Source organism: Mytilus trossulus, chromosome 2 (genome assembly GCF_036588685.1).
Source record: "Mytilus trossulus isolate FHL-02 chromosome 2, PNRI_Mtr1.1.1.hap1, whole genome shotgun sequence".
Lineage (NCBI taxonomy): Eukaryota > Metazoa > Mollusca > Bivalvia > Mytilida > Mytilidae > Mytilus > Mytilus trossulus.
Genome location: NC_086374.1, coordinates 95,361,442 through 95,388,805, shown reverse-complemented (window position 1 = coordinate 95,388,805; position 27,364 = coordinate 95,361,442). Strand labels below are relative to the sequence as shown.

The following is a 27,364-nucleotide window of genomic DNA, read 5'->3' as shown; positions in this document are numbered from 1 at the left end:
TTTGAGTTGAAGAACAGCAATAAAAGCACTGTTGCTTTGCTTTTTGTAATTTTTTGTCAAGCCTGCAACTTTAGTCGCAGAAAGCTCGACATAGGGATAGTGATCCGGTGGCAGCGGCATTAGCTCATTTCTTAAAAGGTCTATATTTTAGAAAGTGAAAGACCTGGATGCTTCATACTTTGTATATAGATGCCTCATGTTACGAGGTTTCCGTCAGTCACATGTCCAATGTTCTTGACCTCATTTTCATGGTTCAGTGGTCAAAGTTATTTTTTTAAGTTTTGGTCTTTTTATTTAATATTATATGCCAAAGGTCAACTATATTTGGTGTATGGAAATATATTATGATCTATATGTCAGTCCAGCAGGTTTTATTTGACCATGACCTCGATTTCAGGGTTCATTGCAGTGTTAAGTTTTTGAGTTTTGGTCTATTTTTGTTAAACTATAAGTAATAGGTCAACTGTATTTGTTGTATGGAAGCATTGTTAGCTGTACATGTCTGCCTGGCATGGTTCATCTGACCTTGACCTCATTTTCATCATCGGGTTCATTTTCATTGGTCTTTGTTTAGCTATCTTGGTTATTGTAAAGTTTATGTGACAGTTGTAATAAAGCTTTATACTTAGGACTATCAACATAATATCAATGATTAGTAGAGAAGGCGAGACATTTCAGTGTGTGCACTCTTGTTTTGTTGTGTGTGTACTGATTTTGAGTCATGGATGGTAACCCCATATCCTTTGTTTTTCTTTTTTATACCCTCAACCTAACCTTCATGATAAAGATATCAAGATTTGGAAAATTGATGTTTCAAACTTGAGCTGTTATGAACCATTTGAGAAATCCACTTATTTTTTACGAAATTAAGTCACATGTTTTCTGCAGCAATAAATTCTAACATCCTGGGGTAACTTTATTACATGTAAATGTATATCATCCAACAATATTACTTCATAATCAATAAAAAAAAAATGACTAAAAATTATACAAATATATAAATTAGATTTAGCAACATTTAATAATACACCAATTTTTCAACGAATCAAAAACTCAAATAATATTGACTAAAAGTACCTAAAACCCTCTGACCCTTTTCTTATAATTTTCACAAGTTTACTGGTATAGTCAACTAATTTTTGCATTGATAAATATTAAAATGTTTTTTACACGAGAAAGACTAACAATGTTGTCCAATTAATGTTCTATCCTTCACAGGTGTATAAAATATAACCAATATCAAAAAACAATATCGATCAGGATTTTTGTTTACAGTATTTGTACATAATGTCTGTTATCTGTTTCAGTGTTGCATTTGTTCTGACACCATAGACATCTAAGTGTGTCCGGCTACATTTATATCCATCTTGTCTCAGGTACTCTAACAAACGACTGAATCTGAAATTAAAAAAATATATAAATGAATATGCAATTTTTCTTGACTTATTCCACTTGTCTAGGAAACTGTATAAGTATCTTTTAAAGCAACAGTCACAATTTATTTTCAAAAAATGTTTTTATATTTTTTTAAGTCCTTCTCCAAAATTATATGTAGGACTCTTAAGTGCGATGGTCACGTTAAAAGAGAAATGGTCTACGCTTAATTATGACGGTGTCTTACACTAAAGTGCCTTGGTTGACTGTTTCGCTAAAGTACATGGTAAATCACGCTAAAGTGCGATGGACTAAAAGAGTAAGATTTATAGGGCTAAAAATGTGAAAGTACATGAATGTTGAAAATATGTACGTTTGCAAAAGCTAGTAAGCTAAAGTTTAAATATGTGATAGGCTTTATAATTTAGCAGTATACTTAAGTGATAGTTTCTAAATTTAGAAGACCATTCAACCACGTTTTATTGCTAAAAAGGTGATTTAATGTTTTACTAAAAACTAGAGGCTCTAAAGAGCCTGTGTCGCTCACCTTGGTATATGTGAATTAAACAAAGGAAGCAGACAGTTCATGACAAAATTGTGTTTAGGTGATTGTGATGTGTTTGTACATCTTACTTTACTGAACATTCTTGCTGCTTACAATTATATCTATCTATAATGAACTTGTCAGTGTAGTTTCAGTGGAAAATGATAGTAAAAATTTTCAAATTTTATGAAAATTGTTAAAAATTGATTATATAGGACAATAACTTCTTAGGGGGTCAATTGACCATTTTGGTCATTTTGACTTATTTTTGAGTCTTAAATTGCTGTACATTATTGCTGTTTACAGTTTATCTCCATCTATAATAATATTCAAGATAATAACCAATAACAGTAAAATTTCCTTAAAATTACCAATTAAGGGGCAGCAACCCAACAATGGGTTGTCTGATTCATCTGAAAATTTTAGGGCAGATAGAGCTTGAACTGATAAACAATTTAACCTCATGTCAGATTTGCTCTAAATGCTTTGGTTTTTGATTTATAAGCCAAAAACTGCATTTTTCCCCTATGTTCTATTTTTAGCCATGGCGGCCATCTTTGTTGGTTGGCTGGGTAAAAAAACACAAATTTTAAACTAGATACATCATTGACGATTGTGGCTAAGTTTGGTTTAATTTGGCCCAGTAGTTTCAGAGGAGAAGATTTTTGTAAAAGTTAACACCGGACGACAGACAACAGACGCCAAGTGATGAGAAAAGCTCACTTGGCCCTTTGGGCCCGGTGAGCTAAAAACACAATTCAAGCATATCAAATATTTGGATCATTGGTGTATTTTACTGTTCACACTGTCTAATAATTTTGCAAATTACACCAGAACCCAAATGCTCTATGAAAAAGCCCAAATATCCTGTGAAAAAGCCCAAATGTCCTATGAAAAAGCCAAATGTCCTATGAAAAAGCCAAAATGTCCAATGAAAAATCCCAAATGTCCTACAAAAAAGCCCAAATGTCTTATGAAAAAGCCTAAATGTCCTATGAAAAAGCCCAAATGTCTTATGAAAAAGCCCAAATGTCCTATGAAAAAGCCAAAATGTCCAATGAAAAAGCCCAAATGTCCTACAAAAAAGCCCAAATGTCTTATGAAAAAGCCTAAATGTCCTATGAAAAAGCCCAAATGTCTTATGAAAAAGCCCAAATGTCTTATTAAAAAGCCCAAATGTCCAATGAAAAAGCCCAAATGTCCTACAAAAAAGCCCAAATGTCTTATGAAAAAGCCCAAATGTCCTATGAAAAAGCCCAAATGTCCTATGATTAAGCCCAAACATCCTATGAAAAAGTCCAAATGTCCAATGAAAAAGCCAAAATGTCCTTCAAAAAAGCACAAATGTCCTATAAAAAAGCCAGTGTCCTATGAAAAAGCCAGAACGTCCTATGAAAAAGTCCACATGTCCTATGAAAAAGCCTGAATGTCTAATAGATAAAGATATGGGAAAATCATATTTCAATGCCTGACAACATACTTTGGATGTTCAACTGATTTCAATTTCATGCCATGAAGATTGTAGTAAAATGGTGGCATTGGTTCTTCAGGGGGAGATAACTTTGTCTTCTTCTGATCTGGTTCCTCACTGTTGTCTTCTGGCAGGGAACATTTTGGACACTTCGCCTCTTCCATTAAAGTTTCAATACTGAAATTGTCTGAGAAATTCCACTCCATGTCTTTACAACCATGTTGCATTGAGTCTAAAAAGGAAACATTGAAAAGTTTTCCAGACCTAAAAAATAAAATAAAAACCTGTTTAATTTCTGCAAATAAAATTTAATGAGATTTCATTGATGTGACACAATGTGGATTCATTATTTTTCTTGGATGTTGATGGAAGTGTTAAATGACCTTGACTGGCTATACAACCCTCACACAGTTGGTAATTTTTCTTGGATAACTAATTTTGATAGATTTTATAAGTTAAGATCAACCATAAATTCAAGTGTTTAACAATATAGAAATATCCTTTAAGCTTGTATACACAGAATCTTGTCCATATATATGAAAATTAGTAACCACAAAAAGCTTCCTCAGAAGTTGGAATGGGTTAATTCTTCATATGCAAATGGATTTTTTAATTTATTCTTGTGACTTTTATGAATAGAAAAACAACATGAATTTGTAAAACTTGGATCTTTTCTAATTATACTACACTATTATAATAAGTAAATTATAAAATCCTGAAAATTGATGTGCTGTGGTTATTTTTTAATACCAGTTATACCATGAATTTCACTGGGAAGGATAACACATTTTTTGACATGAATGGATTGCTAATGGACATTTTCTGCTTTCTAGTCTTCAAACATTCTTTTTATGAGATCTATAAAAAAAAAAAACATTTTTTACCAGGCAGGTCCTAAAGTAACAGCAGTCTTCCCAGGATTATTCTTGTTGCAGGAACAAGGAAGCAAACTGTATGGATCTTCTGAAATTGTTAGAAAATATTTTTAACAAGCATGAAACACACCGGAATCAACAAGTCATCAATTGCTGTATTACCTGATCAAAGTTAATTTTATAACCTTAAATATTTCTTAAAAAGTCTGTATTAAAATTCAAATATAACATGTTTCAGAGTAAAAGTATACTGATCAAGAAAAAATTAGCGATCTTGATAATTTTACTGCATATATATCTATTTGTTTTATGAAAATTTGAAAATCACGAAGTATCATCTAATAAAACAAAGTTTTATCCTCCATTTGTAAACCTAACAGATTATATAAGCTTTTGATAAGAACTTAGAAACAGACAAAATTGTCATGTCAGGAAAATATTTCACGATTAGTTTTTTCACTTAAAAAATCAGTACAATAAATACTTTTTAATTTTTTTTCTGGACTTTTTACATTAATTTTTTTCCCTCAGAAAATTATTAATGCTGTTTTATATTTTTCAAGTCCATTTATTATTTGCCAAAAAAAAACTCCAGTTGACTTAACAGATCAACTTTTACAGATATATCTTCACACTAGACTAAATAGATACAGGAAGATGTGGTATGAGTGCCAATGAGACAACTCTCCATCCAAATAACAATTTATAAAAGTAAATAGTTATAGGTCAATGGACGACCTTCAACACTGAGCCTTGGCTCACACCGAACAACAAGCTGTAAAGGGCCCCAAAGTTAATAGTGTAAAACCATTTAAACGGGAAAACCAATGGTCTAATATATATATAAAAAAAAACTAGATCTGATTAAAAAACAGATCCTATGTACACAGGACTACACATACAGCTCACTGTTCTACTTTTCTGTTTTGTTAACTTATTAATTCAACCAATAAAGTTCTTATCCAGAAAATTTGGATGGTGTTTTATCATTACAACAAATATAAATTCTTTTTAACCTTGTTAATGGGAGATTACTCAGATATTTAACACAGAACTTCTGATCTGATATGCCCTGGCTATACTTTAGAACAGTTTAAATAACTACCCTTTCTTTACACTTCTACCACATAACCTTTCCTTAAAAACATTCTAAAACATTGCAAGCATGCCTTTTTAATGTTTTAAAATATAAAAAGATATTTTTTCACTAATATACTAATTCTACAGAAGTTGGAATACCAAGTAGTATGAATTAACTTATTTTTTGTAGATTGGGCCATAGTCATTAATTTTTAGTATTTTTTTCGAAATCTCCAACCCTTAATTTTGCTGAATTGGAAAAAAAATAAAATTGGAAAAATATGATTTTTTTTATTTTTGTTTTTCCACCTACCACGGTGCTTTGCTTTAAAATAAAATAATTTGGTTTTTAGCTGTATTTTCAATAAGACTCTGCACAGTGCTTTAAAGAATAGAATTTACCCTTGGAGAACAACGTCAGAAAGGACTTGAATGTTTTTGGCTTTGATTTGATTTTTTTTCGTCCTCCTAGGCTCCTACACATTGGTATTGTAAGAAAATTTTGTAAAACTAAAAATATACTAACAATGGCCTTTAGGAAATTTTGCATTTTAATGGACAGTTGTTTTCATGATTTGCCAAAGTTTATGAAAAGTTTGTTCTTAGTTGAACCTCTAAATTTGTTGAATATTGGTATAACCATTATTTGGTTATGAAAAACTACCAAAGTTTAATAAGGAGTCATAAATATAAACTTCACCACTAACCCAGGATTGGCAGTCACTAACATGTTTATATGCTGTGTGACTTATTTGTTTTTCTTTCAAATTTTTTTAACATAACTTAGGCTGTTTAGTTTCTCTTTTACATCTGTCATTTTGGGGCTTTTTATAGCTTACTATTTTATATTAGTCTCAGTGTGGTATAAGATAGGTTCATTGGTAAATGCCGTATGGTGACATATAGTTGTTAATTTCTGTGTTGTTCTGGTTTGGTCTCTTGTGGGGAGTTGTCTCATTGGCAATCATACGACATCTTCTTTGTTATATTCTAAACTGTTAAAGTTACCTTGTGGAGACAATGTGTTTGGATGAAAAACTCTCTCTTCACATATTTGGCAGTGTAGAACTGGTACAATTTTATTTACACAGCGGTCCCCTTCTTTTGCCCCTCTTAAAATTCGTACAACAATGAGGAAATTGTCATTTGCACACACGGATAATAACACATCTATACCTTTGTTACATTTCGCACATGCCCTGAAAATACAAAAAGTCATATAATCATCAAGAAAATTAGAAAGTTGAGAGCCATCCATGTTCAAGTTAGGCAAACAGACCACATCAATAATTTTATAAGATGCATCAACAGTAAATAACAGTTATATATATAGATTCCAAAACTGCAATAAGTGCGTTATGATATTTCTCCACTAGAGACAGTTTAATTTTGATATTTAAAGCATGAAGCTTTTAGAGCTTTTTAAATAATTAAAATTAAACTGTTAAGAGTGGAGAAGTATAGTAATACACAAGTTATAGTGGTGGAATCTGTTTCTCTAATGATTTTTATCCTTTCTTTTTATTTGAAGAAAGTTGTTTACTTTTTATGTTAAGCTATCAGGTAATAGGTCGCCTTTTTTCATGACAAAAATAGAAAAATTCAGAAGAAACCAAGAAAATTTAATGTCACAACTTAATTTTGTCCAATCTTTTTCTGAGAACAGATTTTTAACTGGTGAGCAGAAATATTTTTCTAACACAGATCAGGAAATGTAAAAATAGCGCAAAATTTAGAGGTATATTTTTCTCACACCTAACAAGAAATGTGAAAATAGCACACAAATTAGTGAATACCTTATTCTGATTGACATACCTGACTATATTTGCTATGACAATTCTGAGAGCTAGCTCTTTCATATAACTTGTTTTGATAACACTTGCTCCATAATGTCTATGTATGACGTGAGCAGTTCTTGTAAATTTGGATGAAATATCTGTAGATGAGACACACAATATTCCATTATGCTTTAGGTTCATCGCAGCTGAATCTAAAACATTGACTAAATGTTGGTTTGGATTCATGTTTCTGAAAAATAACATTCAAGATCAGTAAAATTTAAACAGCAAATGTTAAACAACATTGTTTTTGGGGAGAGGGGAAAAAGGGGGGGATGATTTATAGTCACAACTTTTGTGTATAGAAACATGACAGGACCACATAAAGTAGCAAATGTGTAAAACTATGGTCTTCATTTATTCAAATACTTTGAGTATTAGAAAATCATCAAAAAATTCCCAGCCCACTTGACAGGTAAGGGCTAAATGGGAAGATAATTATTCACAAAAACGTGCTTGACAGAATATTTGACCTCTAAATGCAAAATTGGGTTTATTAGCTCACCTGGCCCAAAAGGCAAAAACACAATGTTGTCATGAATCCATCTGCTTGATTAATATTCACATATACCAAGGTGAGCGACACAGGCTCTTTAGAGCCTCTAGTTTGTTATACTGATCATTTTCATCAGTATAACAAGAATGTGTCCACAGTACACGGATGCCCCACGGGCACTATTATTTTCTATGTTTACTGGACCGTGAAATTAGAATAAATTCTCTAATTTGGCATTAAAATTAGAATGATCTTAACAAAGGAAACATGTATACTAAGTTTCAAGTTGATTGGACTTCAACTTCATCAAAAACTACCTTGACCAAAAACTTTAACCTGAAGTGTAACAGACGGACGGACGAACGAAGGAATGGACAAACAAACAGATGCACAGACCAGAAAACTTAATGCCCCTCTACTATTGTAGGTGGGGCATAAAAATATGGATGGACAATATTTGTTCATTGCTCTAGAATACAATTATAAGACTTAGACAAATTATAAAAGGGCCCTTTATAGCTTGTTGTTCGGTGTGTGCCAAGGCTTCGTGTTGAGATCATACTTTAACCTATAATGGTTTACTTTTTAAATTGTTATTTGGATGGAGAGTTGTCTCATTGGCACTCACGCCACATCTTCCTATATCTATTCTATCATAAAGTAGGGGTATGTGCACAGATAAATATTTATAATGTTGATATTTCACAATAAACAAAAAAAAATAACTAGAGGCTCTAAAGAGCCTGTGTCGCTCACCTTGGTCTATGTGAATACTAAACAAAGGAGACTGATGGATTTATGACAAAATTGTGTTTTGGTGATGGGGATGTATTTGTAGATCTTACTTTTCTAAACATTCTTGCTGCTTAAAATGATCTCTATCTTTAATGAACTTGGCCCAATAGCTTCAGTGGAAATGTAAGTGAAAATTTACAAATTTTACAAAAAATGTTAAAAATTGACTAAACAGGGCTTTAACTCCTTAGGGGGTCAATTGACCATTTCAATCATGTTGACTTATTTGTAGATCTTACTTTGTTGAACATTTTTGCTGTTTACAGTTTATCTCTATTTATAATAATATTCAAGATAATAACCCAAAACAGCAAAATTTCCTTAAAATGATCAATTCAAGGGCAGCAACCTAGCAACAGGTTGTCAGATTCATTTGAAAATTTCAGGGCTGATAGATCTTGACCTGATAAACAAATTAACCCTCTCTTAGATTTGCTCTAAATGCTTTGGTTATTGAGTTATAAGCCAAAAACTGCATTTTATCCCTATGTTCTATTTTTAGCCATGGCTGCCATCTTGGTTGGTATGCCAGGTCACTGGACACAATTTTTAAACTATATACCCCAATGATGATTGTAACTAAGTTTGATTAAATTTGGCCCAGTAGTTTCAGAGGAGAAGATTTTTCTAAAAGATTACTAAGATTAACAAAAAATGGTTAAAAATTGACTATAAAGGGCAATAACTCCAAAAGGGGTCAACTGACCATTTCGGTCATGTTGACTAATTTGTAAATCTTACTTTGCTAAACATTTAGCTGTTTACAGTTTATCTCTATCTATAATAGTATTCAAGATAATAACCAAAAACAGCAAAATGTCCTTAAAATTAACAATTCAGGGGCAGCAACCCAACAACGGGTTGTCGGATTCATCTGAAAATTTCAGGGCAGATAGATCTTGACCTGATAAATAATTTTACCTCGTCAGATTTGCTCTAAATGCTTTGGTTTTTGAGTAATAAGCCAAAAACTGCATTTTATCCCTGTGTTCTTTTTTTAGCCATGGCGGACATCTTGGTTTGTATGCCGGGTCACCGGACACAATTTTAAAACTAGATACCCCAATGATGATTGTGGCTAAGTTTGATTTCAGAGGAGAAGATTTTTCTAAAAGTTTACAGACGACAGAAGACGACAGACGACGAAAGCCAAGTGATGAGAAAAGCTCACTTGGCCCTTTGGGCCAGGTGAGCTAAAAATAGCTAAAATTTGCAACTTTCGACCACCTTGTTAACAATTAAATACAAACGCAAAAAAAAAAAATGCAAAAGAAAATAACAAACTTGTTCATTGTTGTTGCACAAAATACCTTGTTAGTTCTTAGCAAATTTTAAAAGACTTATATGTTTTAGTTTGAGATACTATGTTCAGCGGCGGATCCAGTAATTTTAAAAAGGGGGGTTCCCAACCCGGGACAAAGGCAGGTTCCCAACCCGGGACAAAGGGGGGTGCCAACTATATGTCTCCATTCAAATGCATTGATTGGCCAAAAAAAAAAGGGGGGTTCCAACCCACAGAACACCCCCTCCTCCCTGGATTTGCCAATAATTTTATAAAACTGTATTTGATTTATTATGTTAAAATTTTCTATTTTAGTAAATATATATTCATGATATTTGTCTTTGTAATAATGTTTGTTGCTTAAATGATTTTGCAGTTTAAAACAAAATATTAATAAACTAACATAAAATCGAAGGCTTCCATATGTAGAACAACATTAGCTGAACATTTTGCAGTAAATACTTCATTGACATGTTGTGGTTCCATAGGATCTCCAGGTATTCTATTTATATCTAAGGGTAAATCCCGACTTTTCAGACTGTATGTGTCTAAATTTAACTTCAAGGAATCATCAATCTCCCTGTCTGCTATTGTTACATGGATTTGATCCTTCAACACATTCTTCCATAAGGTTCCAGATTGACCTGTTAAAAAAGATTAAAAAAAAACTTATACTGTGGATTCATTATACATGTTATAACATGTTGGATACCAACGTTGCATGGAATTTGTGAGTAAAGGTGATCCACAAATTTTAATATTTGACAAGTTACAAGTTCACTGGCGTAGCTTCCATTGAGGCAATGAGGCAACTGCCTCACTAGTTTTTTTTGGCAAAAAAAAAAAAAAAATTTGAAATATTTTCATGTACTTGACACTTAGTTTTATTTCAAATAAGAAAATACTAGATCATCGTCTTTTTCTGTGAAGTTTTTTTACGGAAACATACATTGTCGCCCGTCATTGGTATTATAAATTTGTAAAAAGTTGTTGACGATCCAAAATTGGAAATCATGGACAAATAAAAAAAAGAAAGACAGTCACTGCAGAATCCACGGATAATATGGATCCGGGTAAATTAATACATAATAGTTCTTTAGTATCATGACAGCATTATATCCGATTTATTGTGTATAGATCTTTAAATTGTGTATGAAACAGGCGTGGATTCAGATGGAAGAAAAAATGGGGGAAGGTCGGACCCGGCATACGCCCCTTAAACATGCACTTTTCTCTTTTTTTTAGCATATACTTAGCTTGTCATTGTTTCGCCCCCCTAGTATTTAAACCTGGATCCACCCCTGTGACATACTAATGTGTGTTCCCAATAAAAAAAAGAGAAAGTCCGCGGTCGGAGACATATCGGTAGAAATATTTACACCCCCTTTTTGTTTTTAAAGTTGGTAACTACATGTACAAATAACATAAGCTCTGTAGGGCTATTTTAAACTGACACACAAACATGAGACAAATATACAAACAGTATAATCAATAACATGTATGTCTGTCTGTCCGTCCTTTATAACACTTTGAAAGGCAATATTTCATTTGCTTACGGAAAGACGGTCGTATCAGACGTTCATGATGAGCAACAAAAAAACTGTCAACGATTAACTTGCATGAACTTATTTTACAATCTGACTTTTTTGCAGTTATATCCAAAACCCATGAAGAAGCTTCATGTAGCGACTCTCAAGATTCTGAAACAAACCCAAATACAAAAACACAAACACAGTCTCTTGATCCAGTTGGTTTTATAGGAAAATCTTTAAATGATACACTTAAAAGTACAATTCTTGGTTCAAAATGGACACCAGAAAAAGGAAAATTTTCATTTCCTCTTACACACGGTAGAAGATATAATGTAGCCTGGGAAGATAAATTCAATTGGCTAAGGTATTCTCCTTCTACAGATTCTGCTTTCTGTGCTCCCTGCATAGCGTTTGGTGAATGTAAGTCTTCTGGTGGCTATTCAGACAAATTTTCCTCGTCTGGAATGAAAGACTGGAAAAATGCTGTTGGGGCTAAAAGAGGAACTTTTTTGATACATCAAGAATCTAGTGGCCACAAGGACGCTTTGCTCAAATCGTCGAACTTTCTACAAATCATTGAGGGAGGGGAAAAAAACATCAAGTGTAGTATTTCTAAGGCTTACGAAGATAATATTAAGAAAAATCAACAGATAATTCTCAATATTATCGACGTTATCGTAGTCATGGGTCAACGTAACATACCACTTCGAGGTCATAATTGGGATAAAGACGCTAAACGTGAAGATGGGAATTTTGATTTTTTCGTCCATTGGAAAGCCGAAGACAAACCCGTCCTAAAACAACATTTAGCTACAGCAGCATACAACACAAAATATTTGAGTCCCGACATTCAGAATGAAATTATTGCAATCGCTGGAGATGAGGTGTTAGAAGTCATTCTGTCAAGAGCTAGATGTGCCAAGTGGTTTTCTATTATGGCAGATGAATGTACAGACGTGGCAAACCTAGAGCAAATGGCAGTCTGCATTAGATTTGTTGATGTGAAAAGTATTGTGAATGAAGATTTCATTGGATTTGTCCCTCTAGATAAGGTAGATGCAGCATCCATATCAACAGCCTTGCTTAAGATAATGGAGGATTGTAAATTAGATTTGCGAAATTTACGGGGTCAGGGATATGACGGAGCAAGCGTGATGTCTGGGTTAAAATCTGGTGTAAGTGCCCGAATTAAAGAACTACAACCCCGTGAAGAATACCATCATTGTAGAGCACATGCGTTAAATTTGGTTATTTCGTCATCATGTAGAAGTGTTGATATGATAAGAACCGTATTTGATGATGTTAATCAATTAACGTGGTTCCTTGGTGGCAGTCCAAAGAGAACAGCAATTCTTAAGCGACACTTGCCCGATGCAAAACAAGTTGATTATTTAGTAGGGGATACCGATGACGAGAAAGTTGAGAGTAACATCAATATTGCAAATGCCTTTTCCAAGAGTTTGCTTCCGAAATTGTGTGAAACAAGATGGTCTGCTAGAGTTGACACACTGTCCGTTATTTTGGCTAAATACAAGGCAGTTCTTGCATCTCTTGAAGATGTAAGAAAGGAGAGTACGGCAACCGAAGCTCGCACAAAAGCCACTGCATTTATACATATGATGGAGAAGAGCACTTTTGTTGTTGCAATAGTAATTGCCCATCATATTTTAAGTTATACAAAGCCCTTAAGTCTTGCATTGCAGAATGCAAAATGTGATGTGTTCAAGGCCTTCACAGATGCTCAGACATGTAAAAAGGTAGTTGCTGCTCAAAGGTCGGACAAAGTGTTCAACAGATGTATATGGATGAAAGCAACTGAGATCACCGAGAGCATAGACATCGAGCTCGGTAAACCAAGAACAGTTGGGCGAATGCGTCATCGGGCTAATGCTGCATTTTCTGACGATTCGGTACACGGCTATTATAGAGTGAATGCATACTTTCCGTTTGTCGATCACTGTTTGAATGAGTTGAATGAATGATTTCCTGAACAAACACGCCCATCTTTCTTGGCGTTTCAGTTGCTGCCATTTCGCCTTCAGAACATAACTAAGGAGGAAATTGCCAATATCCAAGTCAGATATGAGGAGGATATGCCAGACTCTCCAGGGTTTGTTAGAGAACTTGAACGGTGGAAAATGTTCTGTTCCGGACTCCAAAACAGAGATAAAGATACCGGTAATCAGTCTTTGGAAACGGCAATTCAACTTGCAGACCCCAATTATTATCCCAATGTTCATGCAGTATTTAGAGTGCTGCTAGCAATGCCTGTAGGATCCATGCCCTGTGAGAGGTCTTTCTCTGCGATGAGACGATTAAAACATTGGAGCAGATCTACGATGACCGAAGACCGACTTTCTGGACTGGCTAGTCTCTTCATACATACAGATATCACCGTTTGTAAAGAGAAGATTATGAGAAAATTTGATGAAACCAAAAAACGTCGCCTTGGACCATTACATTTCTAACATTAATGATAATTTGATAACTACATGTACTTGTACACAGGTGTTAACTTATTAAAATTTCAAAAAATAGTACACTGTCATATTATTTACATGTGAAAAGAGAATCCCATACAATGCATAAGAGGTATACTTTCAAGACGAATACACTATTTATTTAATATTTAGTACTTGTCATCCCAAAAGACAGTGTTGTATCAAGATTAACTTTCCTCATATAGATATGTTGCGATATGGCGATATGGCATTAGGTTGTGATCACAAATCATACATTTAAATCCAGGAAAATGCGTTTCAGGCCCTCAAACACCCCTAAAAAAAAAATTTGCCTCGCTCCGCCATAATTAAAACATATAAAACAGTTACAGATTGCATGTAGTAAATATATATAATATACAAATCAAAATTATACATTCTAAAAAAAAAAAAAGAGTAATAGTTGCAATCATTTCAGACTGAATATTGGGACTGTCTCAAGTATTGTTATATATCCTGGTATGCAGACTAAATATCAAAACCATGTAATCCAATATACTCAAAAATCAACTTTTCTTCAATCCATGGAAATTGATCCATACATAAACTAATTGATTCCACAGTAAATCTTCTTTTCAAAGTTTGCAATTGGTTTTGATTTTTAAATATTTTTTGTCTCAACCATAACTCCCTACATTTTTAATCGAGCATCAGTGATGAGTGTTTTATGGACAAAACACGCGTCTGACGTACAAAATTTTAATCCTGGTATTTGTTTTGAATTCCTTGACAACAGTCTGAAGACAAAGATACAGAAAGTAAGCCATGAGTTCACATATTAAATCATAACAGAATAATGTATTATTGAACTTTTTCTAATCAAAATGCCATCTGACTGCCGTGCATTTATAAATTTCTACAGAGATCCCTATTTCTATCAGATTTTCTGTTTGACAATAGGTTTTTGTACATCTCAGACAAATTAGTGAGATTTACTGGACTTTATCAAAATATTCAGAAATGAGATTTGTAAATAAAATAATATTAACTGATTGAGTGAATTTCAATCTTTTTTAATATTTATATATACAAACCAGATTTATCTAAAACATCCACACAATACAGTGGTTCATGACGCTGTCTGACCTCTGCTGATAATACACATAATACCATGTTCCTGAAAAAAATATAACAAGATATATGTAATGCTTTGGAAACACATCAATGTTATTATTGAGGTTTTCTGGATAATATATCTTTACATTGTCTGTTGTCCATGTTGTCATGATTGTGCTTGTTTCCTGTCTCATTGCCAAAATAAACCAAGTGTTAGAAATAAACTTTAATATAAAAAATAAACTTACTATTACAGCCACTATACATGCTACACATACATGACATACATATTATAAGTTTAAAAATTAAGAATTTATGGAACATTTATGATGTTCTGTTGATTTTTCAGATAAATTAATTCTTCTCATGTATGTATATTAATATATCAGAACATTTTATACTAAATTTAAAATTAAATTTGTTACAGTTTATCATTTTTACACACAATAGTGACAATACCATAGACTCTTCAATTCATGTGAAAAAAAAGAAGATTCTGCTTCATGTAAAATGGTTAAAGTTTATGTCAGACACTTGGAAATGATGATATAAATGATATAATGTGCTAAGTTGATACAACATTTTACATGTTTTAAAAATCCAAACTTATATTGATGAGATCTTAATAGTGAGAATCCTGTTAAATGTTCCCGTTTTAGTATGAAAAGGGTTCTGGGTGAAAGAAGGTAAATGATGTTAATTACTATGATGAGCAGTTTTTCTTTAATAATTCAAGTCAGGGATATGCCATTTAATTTATTCTGTTTGTTGATTGTATTGACATGATTGAGCAGTTCTTGACTTTCTGGATAGACTTCTATATTGTTTTAGACGGTTACCATGAAATCTAATCTTTGTTATTGCCTCTTTTACACATATACACCCAGCTTTACACTAGATTGTTGCCCTTAGTTGAGATTTCAAACACATTGTGCCAGTTCATAAGGTTACAGTTTGCAGGAATTAGACAAGCCAATCTACCCAGAGTGACCAAGACACATTTTTCAAGATTGACTGTGACTGTTTTCAACTTTTTTTGGGTCACTATCATTGTGTGAGGGGATTGCTACCCTAGTGTTAGACTGAATTATCTGTCTCTTGTGTGGCTATATTTGTCATTTCATATAATGGACAAAAAAATAATAATAATAAAGAGCCAAACGATCTTGACAATAAAAAGAGAATATGAAATGACACATTGTAACTACCTGGGACTATTATACTATAATGACTATAATCGTCCCAGTAACCACACAAGAGACGGATTATTCTGTCTACCTTTGCATAGCAAAAATACTTTAGAATGCCATTCACGATTGAACTGGAAGAGTACAGTGCAGTTTGGTGTATCCGCGTACCTATTTTTTTTTACTTCAATTCATTCAACTGATAAAACCAATAATTGGATAATATTATGTGAACAAATTCATGACATTCATAACATACTTTTAATTCATAAAATCTTCTGTTTGTATGGTTTCACCCTCAAAATTTTGTGAAATGTGTGTTCAAATTAGGGAAAACCCTGTTCTGAGAATTCCTCCAATGTCGGGTGATTTTCATGCATGCCTTCCAAAAATCATGAAAATAGCTTATTTGAATAATAGAAAGATTTTATACTACTGCAGAATTTGAACCAAACACACTGCCAAGGATGCAGAGCAGGGATATAACTTAAATAAGTTATTAGAGAAAATAACAAGCATTTCGTAAAATATCAAAATACTGTAATAACATATGTATGTTACATATTTCAAAGGGACAATATACAAACTTTATTTTGTTAAATTTTTCACAGGTTCTATTGATATTGTAATTTTCTTTATGCATCCTAAGCTTTGCAAAGATATAGCAGTTCATAGTTTAGCAATCATGCATAGTACACCTATGTTATTACAGAAAATATATTCCTGCAACAACCCAAGGGTGTTATTACAGCTTCTCTACATCTCTCTAAAGCCTTTGCTCAGTCATATATCACAATGTATTTCAATTCATTGTAAGAAATGATGATCAGAGCTTGTAATGAGGCACTGCACAAGATTCCAAGTATAAATTCCCAAGTGTCTCATTTACTCTCATATAATAAGCTACATACCTGTAATAACTAAGCCTTGTTATTACAGCTTAATTTCCCTTAAAGGCCTTGTTTCATTGATTTACTATGGTTGATCAAAATTGTATTAATGGAATTATAAAATTAGTTATCAAGGTAATATATTAAGCTACTGTGCAAAGTTTCAAGAATTCCAAGTGCCCACAAAAGATAAAAGATTTATGATATATTTAACTGATAACAAACATATGTTACTACAGATTAAGGAAAATAGAGTAAAACTCATAAAAGTGTCTGTAATAACACATGCATGTTATTTTTCTCTAATAACTTATTTAAGTTAGACCCTTGACTGTTCAATTTCATTATTTTTTTATCCTTCGGAGGACTAAATCAAAGTGCTGGATAGCACATGTGGAAAGTTTGCAACGGTAGCTTGTAATATTTCAAATAGATAATGTGTAGATTGCATGGTTAACTTTTTTTTCCTACTTAAAAAAGAAAAAAACTTTATCAAGAAATAGTTGTAACAGGATGCTGCTACGAAGTCTCCCAAACAAAGCTCTCAAAATAAGTCATTCCCACGGTCACCTGACATTAAGCAAAGTCCAATACAAATTGGTCTGGTCTAGTAAAGTGATATTCATGATTTGGGGGTGGGGATCAGACTGTTTACAAGTTCTAAAACAGGCAGGAGGTAGGGTAAGAGTGGCCCTAGGGGACTAGCCTTTTATTTCATCTGATTTGTTTTATTATTCCGTACAAGAATATATGTTGTTTCAGTGTGGGGTTTTCAACAGTTTTCAAGTTTTCGAAAAGGGGGTGGATCTTGACTGTTTACAAGTTCTCAAAACAGGATGGGGTGGGGTTACACCGAGGGACTTCCTTATATTTCACTTTATTCGTTTTATTGTCCAATACAAGAATATTTATGATTAAGGGTTGGGGATCTCAACTGTTTACATGTTCTCAAACATGAGGCGTTGATGATAACTCAGAGGTACTCCCACTATATTTCATTGGTTTTGTTTTGTTGCCCCATAAAATAGAATATATTTGGTTTAGGGGTGATCATCTCGACCGTATAAGTTTTAAAAAAGACGTTGGTGGGGTCACCTCTGTGGACTTCTTCTATATTTCATTTTGATTTATTTTATTTTCTCATACAAAAATATATATGGTTTGTGGGTGGGGACCTCAGCTGTTTTCAAGTTCTCAAACAACAAGGGGGTGGGAGTGACCCCTAGGGACTCGCCTTTTTTGAATTTGATTTTTTTTATTGTCCAGTACAAGAATATATATGGTTAAGGGGTGGGGATCTTGACCATTTCCAAGTTGTCAAACAACAGGGGGTGGGGCTGACCCAAAGGGACTCCCACTTAATTTCATTGAATTTGTTTTGTTGCCCTATACAAAAACATATATGGTTTAGGGGTGGGGATCTCGACCGTTTACAAGTTCTCAGACATGAGGGGTTGGGGCTGACACAAAGGGACTCCCACTTTATTTCTTTTGATTTGTTTTGTTGCCCTATACAAAAATATATATGGTTTAGGGGTGGGGATCTTGACCGTTTACAAGTTCTCAGACATGAGGGGTTGGGGCTGACACAAAGGGACTCCCACTTTATTTCTTTTGATTTGTTTTGTTGCCCTATACAAAAATATATATGGTTTAGGGGTGGGGATCTCGACCGTTCACAAGTTCTCAGACATGAGGGGTTGGGGCTGACACAAAGGGACTCCCACTTTATTTCATTGAATTTGTTTTGTTGCCCTATTTAAAAATATATATGGTTTAGGGGTGGGGATCTCGACAGTTTCTAAGTTCCCAGACATGAGGGGTTGGGGCTGACCCAAATGGACACCCACTTTATTTCATTTGATTTGTTTTGTTGCCACATACAAAAATATTTATGGTTTATGGGTGGGGATCTCAACTGTTAATAAGTTCTCAAAAAACCTGGGGGTGAGAGTGACCCCAGGGGACAAGTTTTTAAAAAGAAAGGGGTGGGGTGAATGACCCCTCTGGAGTTCCTCTATATTTCATTTGATTTATTTCATTGTCCCATACAATAATATATATGGTATATAGGTGGAGATCTCAACTGTTAATAAGTTCTCAAAAAACATGGGGGTGAGAGTGACCCCAGGGGACTCGCCTTTTATTTTCATTTGATTTGTTTTATTGTAATGTATAAAAACATATAATGTTTAGGAATGGGGATCTTACTGTTTTTAAGTATTCAAACATGAGGGGTTGGGTGGGGTGACATCATGGACTCAACCTAAATTTAGTTAATTTGATTTGTTTTATGGTCCTGTGATCATTACTGAAAACCATGTGTGTCTGTCACTTACTGTTTTCTTCAAGTTTATAATTTATTATTGTTATTGAAAATTTAAAAAAAAATCCCTTAGGGTTTTATAGTAAATTCCTCCCTTCTGTTGGCCCCTCATAATACAACTAAATAGACCTTAACCCTTACCATGCGGAATTGTTTTTAGAAAATGTCTAATTTTCGTTTATTTGCAAAAATATGCAAATTATATGCAAATGAGCTTAGCCCTGTTGCTGTAGCATATTGATTTCTTTAAATCTAATATAGGTGATCACGGGATGGGGTGGTCGGGGTCAGGAGGCGGAATTTTTTGACGGGAATTTGCCCCAAAGTGGGTCAACAGGTGCAAAAAACGTCAATTTTGCCGATTTTTCACCCCTTCTCTTGACCCAGAAGACCCAGGGTTGCTGGTTAAGGTATCCAGTTGTAGCCTGCGTGTAGAGTGGACCCTAGTGAACAAATAGACCCCAACAGTTGTTAGGTCGGAGTGAATCTGATCTTCATCTTGATTCATCGGTCTACAGAAGGTCATTTGGACCCAAAATACCGAATTTCACGATTTTTGCCGATTTTTGACTTCGAATGGACCCAAAACCGGAAGTAGTTGTTTCCTATGCGTATTTCAATAATTATAGTGGTCAGTAGTTATATGGCTGTGGGTTTGCACTATCTTTGCCAGTTTTATGCCTCTGAACTTCTTGTGCAAGATACAGATGTGAAGCCTACCCCTCCAGAAAATCGAGTTTTAGCCAATTTCAATTTTCCAAGTCCGTATTTGTGCTCAAAATGCTACTTATACATGAGAAACGTGAATATGGATAGCCTCAGATTGACGGAACATGCATATGATTGAAAAATTTAAAAATAATATGACAAAGAAAAATCATTATCAATAACATATATACATTATGTACAGTGGCTTCAAAGTTTAATAAGTTGCTGTGGATCCTTCAAGTGTTAGAGTGGATATGCCACTTTTGAAGGATTCCAGGGTGTCAGACATACCTATTGCTTCAGGTAGTGAGTTCCAGTCCGAAATAGTGCGAGGATGAAATGAAAATTTATAGAAATCTTTGTTTGTGGATATTTGCCTAAATTTATGTTTCCCCCTAGTGCGTCTATCAGAAATTGTTAAGTTGTCCTTAGGAACTTCCACTAACCCCCAATTTATTTTATACAGCATAGTTAATCCAGAGACATATATACACATGTGTATATATGTCTCTGGTTAATCTAGCCTTTTTCGACAACAGGGACTCCACAGTTCTTCTTTAACTCAGTCGTTTTATCAATGATTTGTTATATGGATGAACCATGTTTTACTCCCTTTAAAAAGGGACAATGTGATTTTTTGTAAAGATATATGTCTTTCACTGTTACGGGTACACATCATTATTTTGTAATTTTTCGACTGGGTTCATATGTCATGTATCTATAATACTAAAATTACAAGGTCCAATTTGTCAGCCGTCATCACGTAAAAACGACAAATTCAAGAATTCAACTTTATATATAACTAATATCGGACAATAGTATTGATTAAAAATTACACCACTCCAGACACTTTTGTTTTCCACATAATTAATATTGCCAATAATTATCAAGTTCCGGGTCGAATCCGATACCGATACCAATATTATAATATATATTCACATGTTACCTATTACCTTATCTGTACGTTCCGCATCTGACAGGCGCACCACCAAACGTAATATTTAGGATGCTACATATATTAGACGGATCATAATCACAGGGTTAACACTACTAAATTCAATCATTGTAAATTTGTTCCCTTTTGTAGTATTTTAATTAGTAAGACTTTCTAAGATGACCATACGAATACTAAAAATCTGTAAGGCGTAGTTTTCAATATGTTAGCAGGCATGACGTAAAACAGCGAATTAAAAAGTTCAACTGTATTAATTTTATAACTAATGTAGGACAATGCCGTTGATTAAAAAAATACTCCGTTGAAGGATCTTTTGATTTCCAAATAATTAATATTACCAATAATTGATAAGTTCCAGGTCGACAGGTTCAAGCAGAAAGATTTTGAAAGCAGATAAGACTGTGCACTTCGGTACTGGCACTAAAATACGGATTTTTTTGTGTTATTTAAATTTACTGTTACGAAATATTAGAAATTATTATAAATTAAGGAACTTATCTCCCTCATGCAAAGCTCTGATTCCTTTCACAGATTTGGCTATACTTTTTGGACCTTTTGGATTATAGCTCTACATCATTTATATAAGCTTTGGGTTTCAAATATTTTGGCCACGAGCATCACTGTAGAGACATGTATTGTCGAAATGCGCATCTGGTGCAAGAAAATTGGTACCGTTAATTTGATTATAATCGGCATGACTTTATCTGATGACAATACCAATACTACAATAAGACTTATGCATGGTTATATATACTTTAATTCAGTCACGGACTTTAGTCTTTAGTCTTTAGAAGTGTCAACTTGACACTATAATCTCTCTGTAATTTGAATCACACTGGTAAATTTACGTCACTTTTGTATAAAACTCATTGGTACATTTGTATTTATAATGTGGCACTGCAGAAAAAAAATGTAACTTAATAAATAATTCAATAATTAATTACCCAAAAAAATTAAATTAAAATTGAATAAATAATTAACCCTTATAAAACCTTAACTATCTATTTTGTGAACCTTCCAGTATCTTTAATAAAGACCCCTAACAAATGCTGAATATCTTCTATGTGATGTTTGTAATTATCATTTTCTGTTGTTGCTAACAATACTTCAGATTCAAGTGTTAGTTTTGCTGTTATGAAGTAGAGTGCTGAGCGGAGTTTTTCTCTAGCCTCCTCATAATTTTCACAATCCAGTAGGTAATGGTCAACTGTTTCTACTTGTCCACAGCTGCATTTGTCGATGAGTGCTGGGCATATTGTTGATTTGTAAAAGTTTAAATTGCAATATCCTGTTCTTAGACTTGTAGTTATTCTATATATTTCAGTTGACGGCTTGTCTTTTGGAAGTGTATTTTTTACATTTTGTTGAAAGGCATAATATCTTCTTCCTTTATCACTGGTGTCCCATCGGTTTTGCCATTTTACCATAACACTGTCTTTTGCTCCTTTTTGTATATCTTGTTTTGTAAATACTGGAATGCTTTGTATTTTTTCTGCCTCCTGTGCTGCTTTTTTAGCTAGTTGGTCTGCTAGTTCATTACCTTGTATGTCAGCATGTCCAGGGGTCCATTCAATGGAAACAATGATTCCTTCAGATTTTAGTGCCAATATACCAATTTTAATATCATGAATAGTTTTGCCATAATTATCAGATTTCCAATTTAAAGTTAAAATTCCAATTGCTGATTGGCTGTCTGAGAAAATTTGGATAGATTCAGTGTTTTTTCTGTTGTTTGGAATTAAAAGAAAATCTATTACTAGCTTGATAGCTACTAATTCCCCTAATAAAATAGATCCTCTATTGGAAACTGGCTGGGTTAACTCCACATGTTCTGTGCTGTTTGATATTAAAATAGCTGCCCCAGCACCACATGGACCTGGATTTCCTTTGCAGGAGCCATCAGTGAAAGCTAATGTTGTATTATTTTTAAGTTGATGTATTTTTTCCAAAATAATATTTTTTCCCTGAAATGCTTGTTCCTCTGATCTAGACTTTGAACTTCCGAGATTTTTCCAATACTCTGGTGGTGATTTTGAGGCTGCTAACCCTCGGAATTCAAATTGAGACTCTATACAGTCAGAATCAATCTCTGTTGACCTTTTCATGTCTTCAGCCTGTAATACCATTCTTCCAATTGGTGAGATTATTTTTTCAGGTTCATTTATATTTTTCCAATCTTCAAAAATTTGTTTAATAGGGATAGTGATTTTATATGATTTTATTTTTGCAATTTGTCGGATACCGGCTTCTTCTCTTTTGAGGTCCAGTGGTAGTATTCCTGCTACTACTTCTAAGGCTTCTATACTAGCTGTTGTTGGTTGGTTGAGACATAAGGCTAGTCCTTTTCTTTGAATAGCATTTAATTTATTTATATGGGTGTTGTTGTTGATTTGCCATACACTGCTACTAGCAGCTAGCATATAACATTGTAGATAGCACTATACTTTGATATATTTGTATTAAAATTTTTGTAGATACCTTTGCTATTCCTTTGATGTTTCTGATTATGCCTAAGGATTTTTGTGCTTTTTGCTCAACAGTGTCTATGTGTTTGTTGAAATTGCATTTTTCATCTAAAGTAAGGCCCAAAATTTTGGGGTTTGGATTGTATTTTAATTCCTTTCCTTGTAACATTATCTTGATGTTTTCTTTTGTCATACCATTTCTGGAAAATACACAAAATTCTGTTTTTTTCTATACTAAGGTTTATTCTCCATTTTGTTGACTATTCATGGATAGAGTTAATATCTTTTTGTAACTCCTTTACTAGTTCATGTTTGTGATTTGACGGGTGTGTTCTAGTATATGTGATAAATGCGTATACATTAAATAGACATGTTTACCTGACGCTTTGAATTCTGTTCTTCTCGAGACATGGTCGCTTTGGAACTGATGTTGACATACTGAATGATGATTTGAATGGGATCTTTTTCAAAAATACCGGCTAAATATTTCTGCTTTCAGTTTCACTTTCATAATAAAAATGCGTTTCCGGTATAAAGTAAATTTAGTACCAACCTCGGTGATCCCATGCATGTATTACGATAATTGTAAAACATTTTAAACATGCAGACTACATTTACAAATTGTGACATGGGATGAAAAGATAACTTGTAGACTTGCTACATGTCCCTAATTATGTTTTATTTTTCAATTTTGCCCCTTTGACAATTTTACTGCTATAACTAAGAGAATACCAAGTTATACTAACATCTGCAGGAGGAAGGCGGCTGGCCTTTCTCCGCTGAAACGAAACAATCAGTAAAGTGACCACAGCCAGAGACATATAATACAATATATTTATAAAGGCAGTATGATGCTTTATGTGTAGCAGGACTTGAAAAAGTTATTCGCAAAGTAGAAGAAATAATTTATTATTGTACAGTAGATGAACTTAACCCTTTGATTAGACCTGCACATTCTGGAGTTGAGCATGGAGCTAGGCTATATAAGGAGTTAAAAAAACCAATTCAAGTTCCAATATCAGCAGAGAAATTATCAGACTTTTTATTCAGATGTGTGAACAGTGTTTTTTTTTTAAAGTGGATCATGCACTTCCAGGATCACCAAATACTGCACAATTAAAAGACAAAAAAGAGCAGCTGGATTGGCTTATAAACTCACTGACTTACCTTTGGGAGCTACAGATATTCTGCAAACTGATAATTGAAGTGAACGTACTTCTTATATAGTTTTTACTTTTTATGATTTTTTTCTGTTGGTCTCAGATATGTTTAACACTCTTTGTTGCAGTTGGTACGCTGAAGATAAAATGTGTGCCCCTCAGTGATGTTGAAATGCATCATTATTCATTGAAATTGATATTAATGTATACTAGTATTCAGATATTTGCATGAAAATGCAACACTCTATAATCAAAAGCAATTTCATGTTCCACTGATTTCGAATATGTTGTTCAAATGTTAAGATTGAAGATTATGTAGTAACTATAAAATACTTTCAATAAAAGAATTTAAACACATTTTATATAATAGTGGCATTCTTCTTATCATCTCCATAGCGCGAGCTATAAAACTAAATGACCATTTATTAATATTAACGGTACCAATATTCACCCGATGAGCACTTCGACAATTAATACCCTTTCAGAAGTGTCTTTTATGAAAATGGATTGGCGGTCATTTTGGTCTTTTGTGGATATTTGTCTCTTTGGCAATCATACCACATCTTCTTTTTTATATGGCTATTGAACTTGAACGTTCAATTATGTATTGTACTGTTGCCTTTATTAACTTCATACGAGTAGAGAAGCACAATACATGCCCATTTGCTTGTACATAGTCTGTTACTAAAATATTTCATCAATTCAACTGAAAGCGATGGGGATAAAATATATAGTGATGTTTGCATGTAGACTTCTTCTATACTTGTTGATGCATATATCACCAAATGCGACATATCACCATATCTTCAAAGAAATCAGTCATCAAAAACACAACAGGTGTCACTATTGAAACATGAAAAATTCAACTTTAGTGTCTTAATAAACATATTAAACTTTGATCCTCATTAATTCGTAAGACGTCAGATTCTTACAAGTATCACTGACTTAATGTTATTTATGAGCAGGGTTTGCTTATCCTTCTGGAGCACATGAGATCGCCCCCCAGTTTTTGTGAGGGTTCGTTTTTCTTATAGTCTTGATTTTTCTATATTGTGTCTTGTGAACTATTATTTGTCTGTTTGTCTTTTTCTTTTTTAGCCATGGCGTTAACATTGTCAGTTTATTTTCGATCTATGAGTTTGAATGTCCCTCTGGTATATTTTGCCCCTCTTTTATGATAAAACCTTACCAAAGAAAGATTCCATCTCCTCTTTTCTTGGCGACTTCATATTGTTTTTCAAGTTCATTTGTGTAATTTCATTTTGCTTCCCATTAAGAAAAGGGGGATGAGATATGATTGCCAACAAGACAACTACTCACCAGTGTCCGAATAACGTGGATGTAGTTTTGGCAAAAATAGGTCAATATTCGACCTTCAGGAATGAGTAAAACGGATATCAAATATTCAGGCAGAAAATGGCAGACATATCATATGGTAAATAGCTTAAAACGATAAACGAGGTACACAATTGTATGAATTTAATTTCAAAACTATAAATGCGTCAAAAAGATGGAATATGTTCGTTTTTATTCTGGGGTAACATTTTAGTAAACGTACGTACTGTAGTCCTGTCACGTAGTGTTGTCCTCTTAAATATATTTTTAAACATGGTCATATAAGTCGGAGGTTTGGCTACCAATAAAATCAGGTTTAACCTATCGTTTTTTCTCAAAATGTCCTTTAAAAATCTGGAATATGGCAGTTGTTATAAAAACTGTCCGCTTATATGTGTGTAGGAGGTTTTTTTTAATGCTCTTCAATATGTCTTGTTTTGAACAGCGGTTTACTACTGTTGTCTTTATTCAAAAGGCGAATGTATGAATGTTTATAACAACTGTTGTTGATCTCTAAACTGTTAATGACGAAATTATTTCGAGGAAGAAACACTTTTTGTTAATTATCACGTTAACATATTAGACGCAACAGTGACGAGTAATTTCTATTTCAAAAGTTAAGATTCCATTCATGTTTTATGTAAGGACAGTAATTCAGATTAGGAGGGTTCTCTATGTATGAAACCCATAATCAATAATACTTTTTCTTAGGGATTACCTATCTTAGTCATCTTTGGTGATGGATAAGAACAAGCTACCCGAAAAAGAACTGACAAAAATAATCATCACTATAGTGTCAAGAAAACAGACATTACTATCATTACCTTTCAACACCGTGATGCAATACTGGTAAACATTAAGCTAAATTTTAGTTCCAGTTCATAAACTAGTCGAATAAAAATAAGGTTGCAATACTTTTAGGCAGTGTCGACCATTCTCTGTCAAGAAATCTACTAGAAACATTTTGTTAAGATGTAATCGGATGGTACTATCAAGATGGACGATTCGCAGTTATGAGAACATGTAGTTTAAAACACAATTATATATGTAACTATTAAATAATAATTAGATAAATGTTAACAAATAATAGCAATGTCAGTAAGACAACTCTGATTTTTGACATTTAACTTGAACAATATAAATGTATTTTCCCGCGTTTCGGAGTATAGCGGGAAAATGTTGTCTAAAAGGAACGTTTTATAAGAACGGTATATATTTTTTGGCGGGTTTTGTTATGTGTAGTTGTACACGTGGATACGTGGACCAATCATTTGGATTGTGTCAATAAGTATTCTTATGTTAATGAGGTGAAAGCGGGTTTTAAATGTTCTTGGGTTTGAAAATCATTCTAGCCGTAGACGTTCAACACTAAACTTCAATGTTTCATAATATTTGATATTGTATATTATTTTGCTGTTTTTTCTTGATGGAGTTTGGCATCAATGTCCCGAGGCGTGCCTTGCACTTGCTCCGAACACAGGTTTCCAAATCAAT

General features: G+C 33.5%; 1 protein-coding gene across 1 annotated transcript; it reads right to left on the bottom strand.

Annotated features, from left to right (window-relative positions):
* Positions 1–931: 931 nt before the first annotated feature.
* Positions 932–23,898, bottom strand: LOC134708424 (TRMT1-like protein). The gene is made up of 8 exons (XM_063568931.1): positions 23,754–23,898; positions 14,823–14,905; positions 10,159–10,399; positions 7,160–7,372; positions 6,353–6,543; positions 4,274–4,352; positions 3,399–3,653; positions 932–1,398 (listed from the first exon to the last, which is right to left on the bottom strand). Exons 1-8 carry the CDS (start codon positions 23,810–23,812, stop codon positions 1,257–1,259), a joined length of 1,263 nt encoding a protein of 420 aa, XP_063425001.1. The 5' UTR covers positions 23,813–23,898; the 3' UTR covers positions 932–1,256.
* Between the last annotated feature and the right edge of the window lie 3,466 nt (positions 23,899–27,364).

Excerpts from the sequence above, each read along its gene's own strand:
- LOC134708424 (XM_063568931.1), bottom strand. The coding sequence starts at position 23,812 with ATGTCAACATCAGTTCCAAAGCGACCATGTCTCGAGAAGAACAGAATT. Across the intron at positions 14,906-23,753 it reads AACAGAATTCAAAGCGTCAG|GAACATGGTATTATGTGTAT; the intron begins GTAAACATGTCT and ends TATTTTTTTCAG. Across the intron at positions 4,353-6,352 it reads AAACACATTGTCTCCACAAG|AAGATCCATACAGTTTGCTT; the intron begins GTAACTTTAACA and ends TAACAATTTCAG.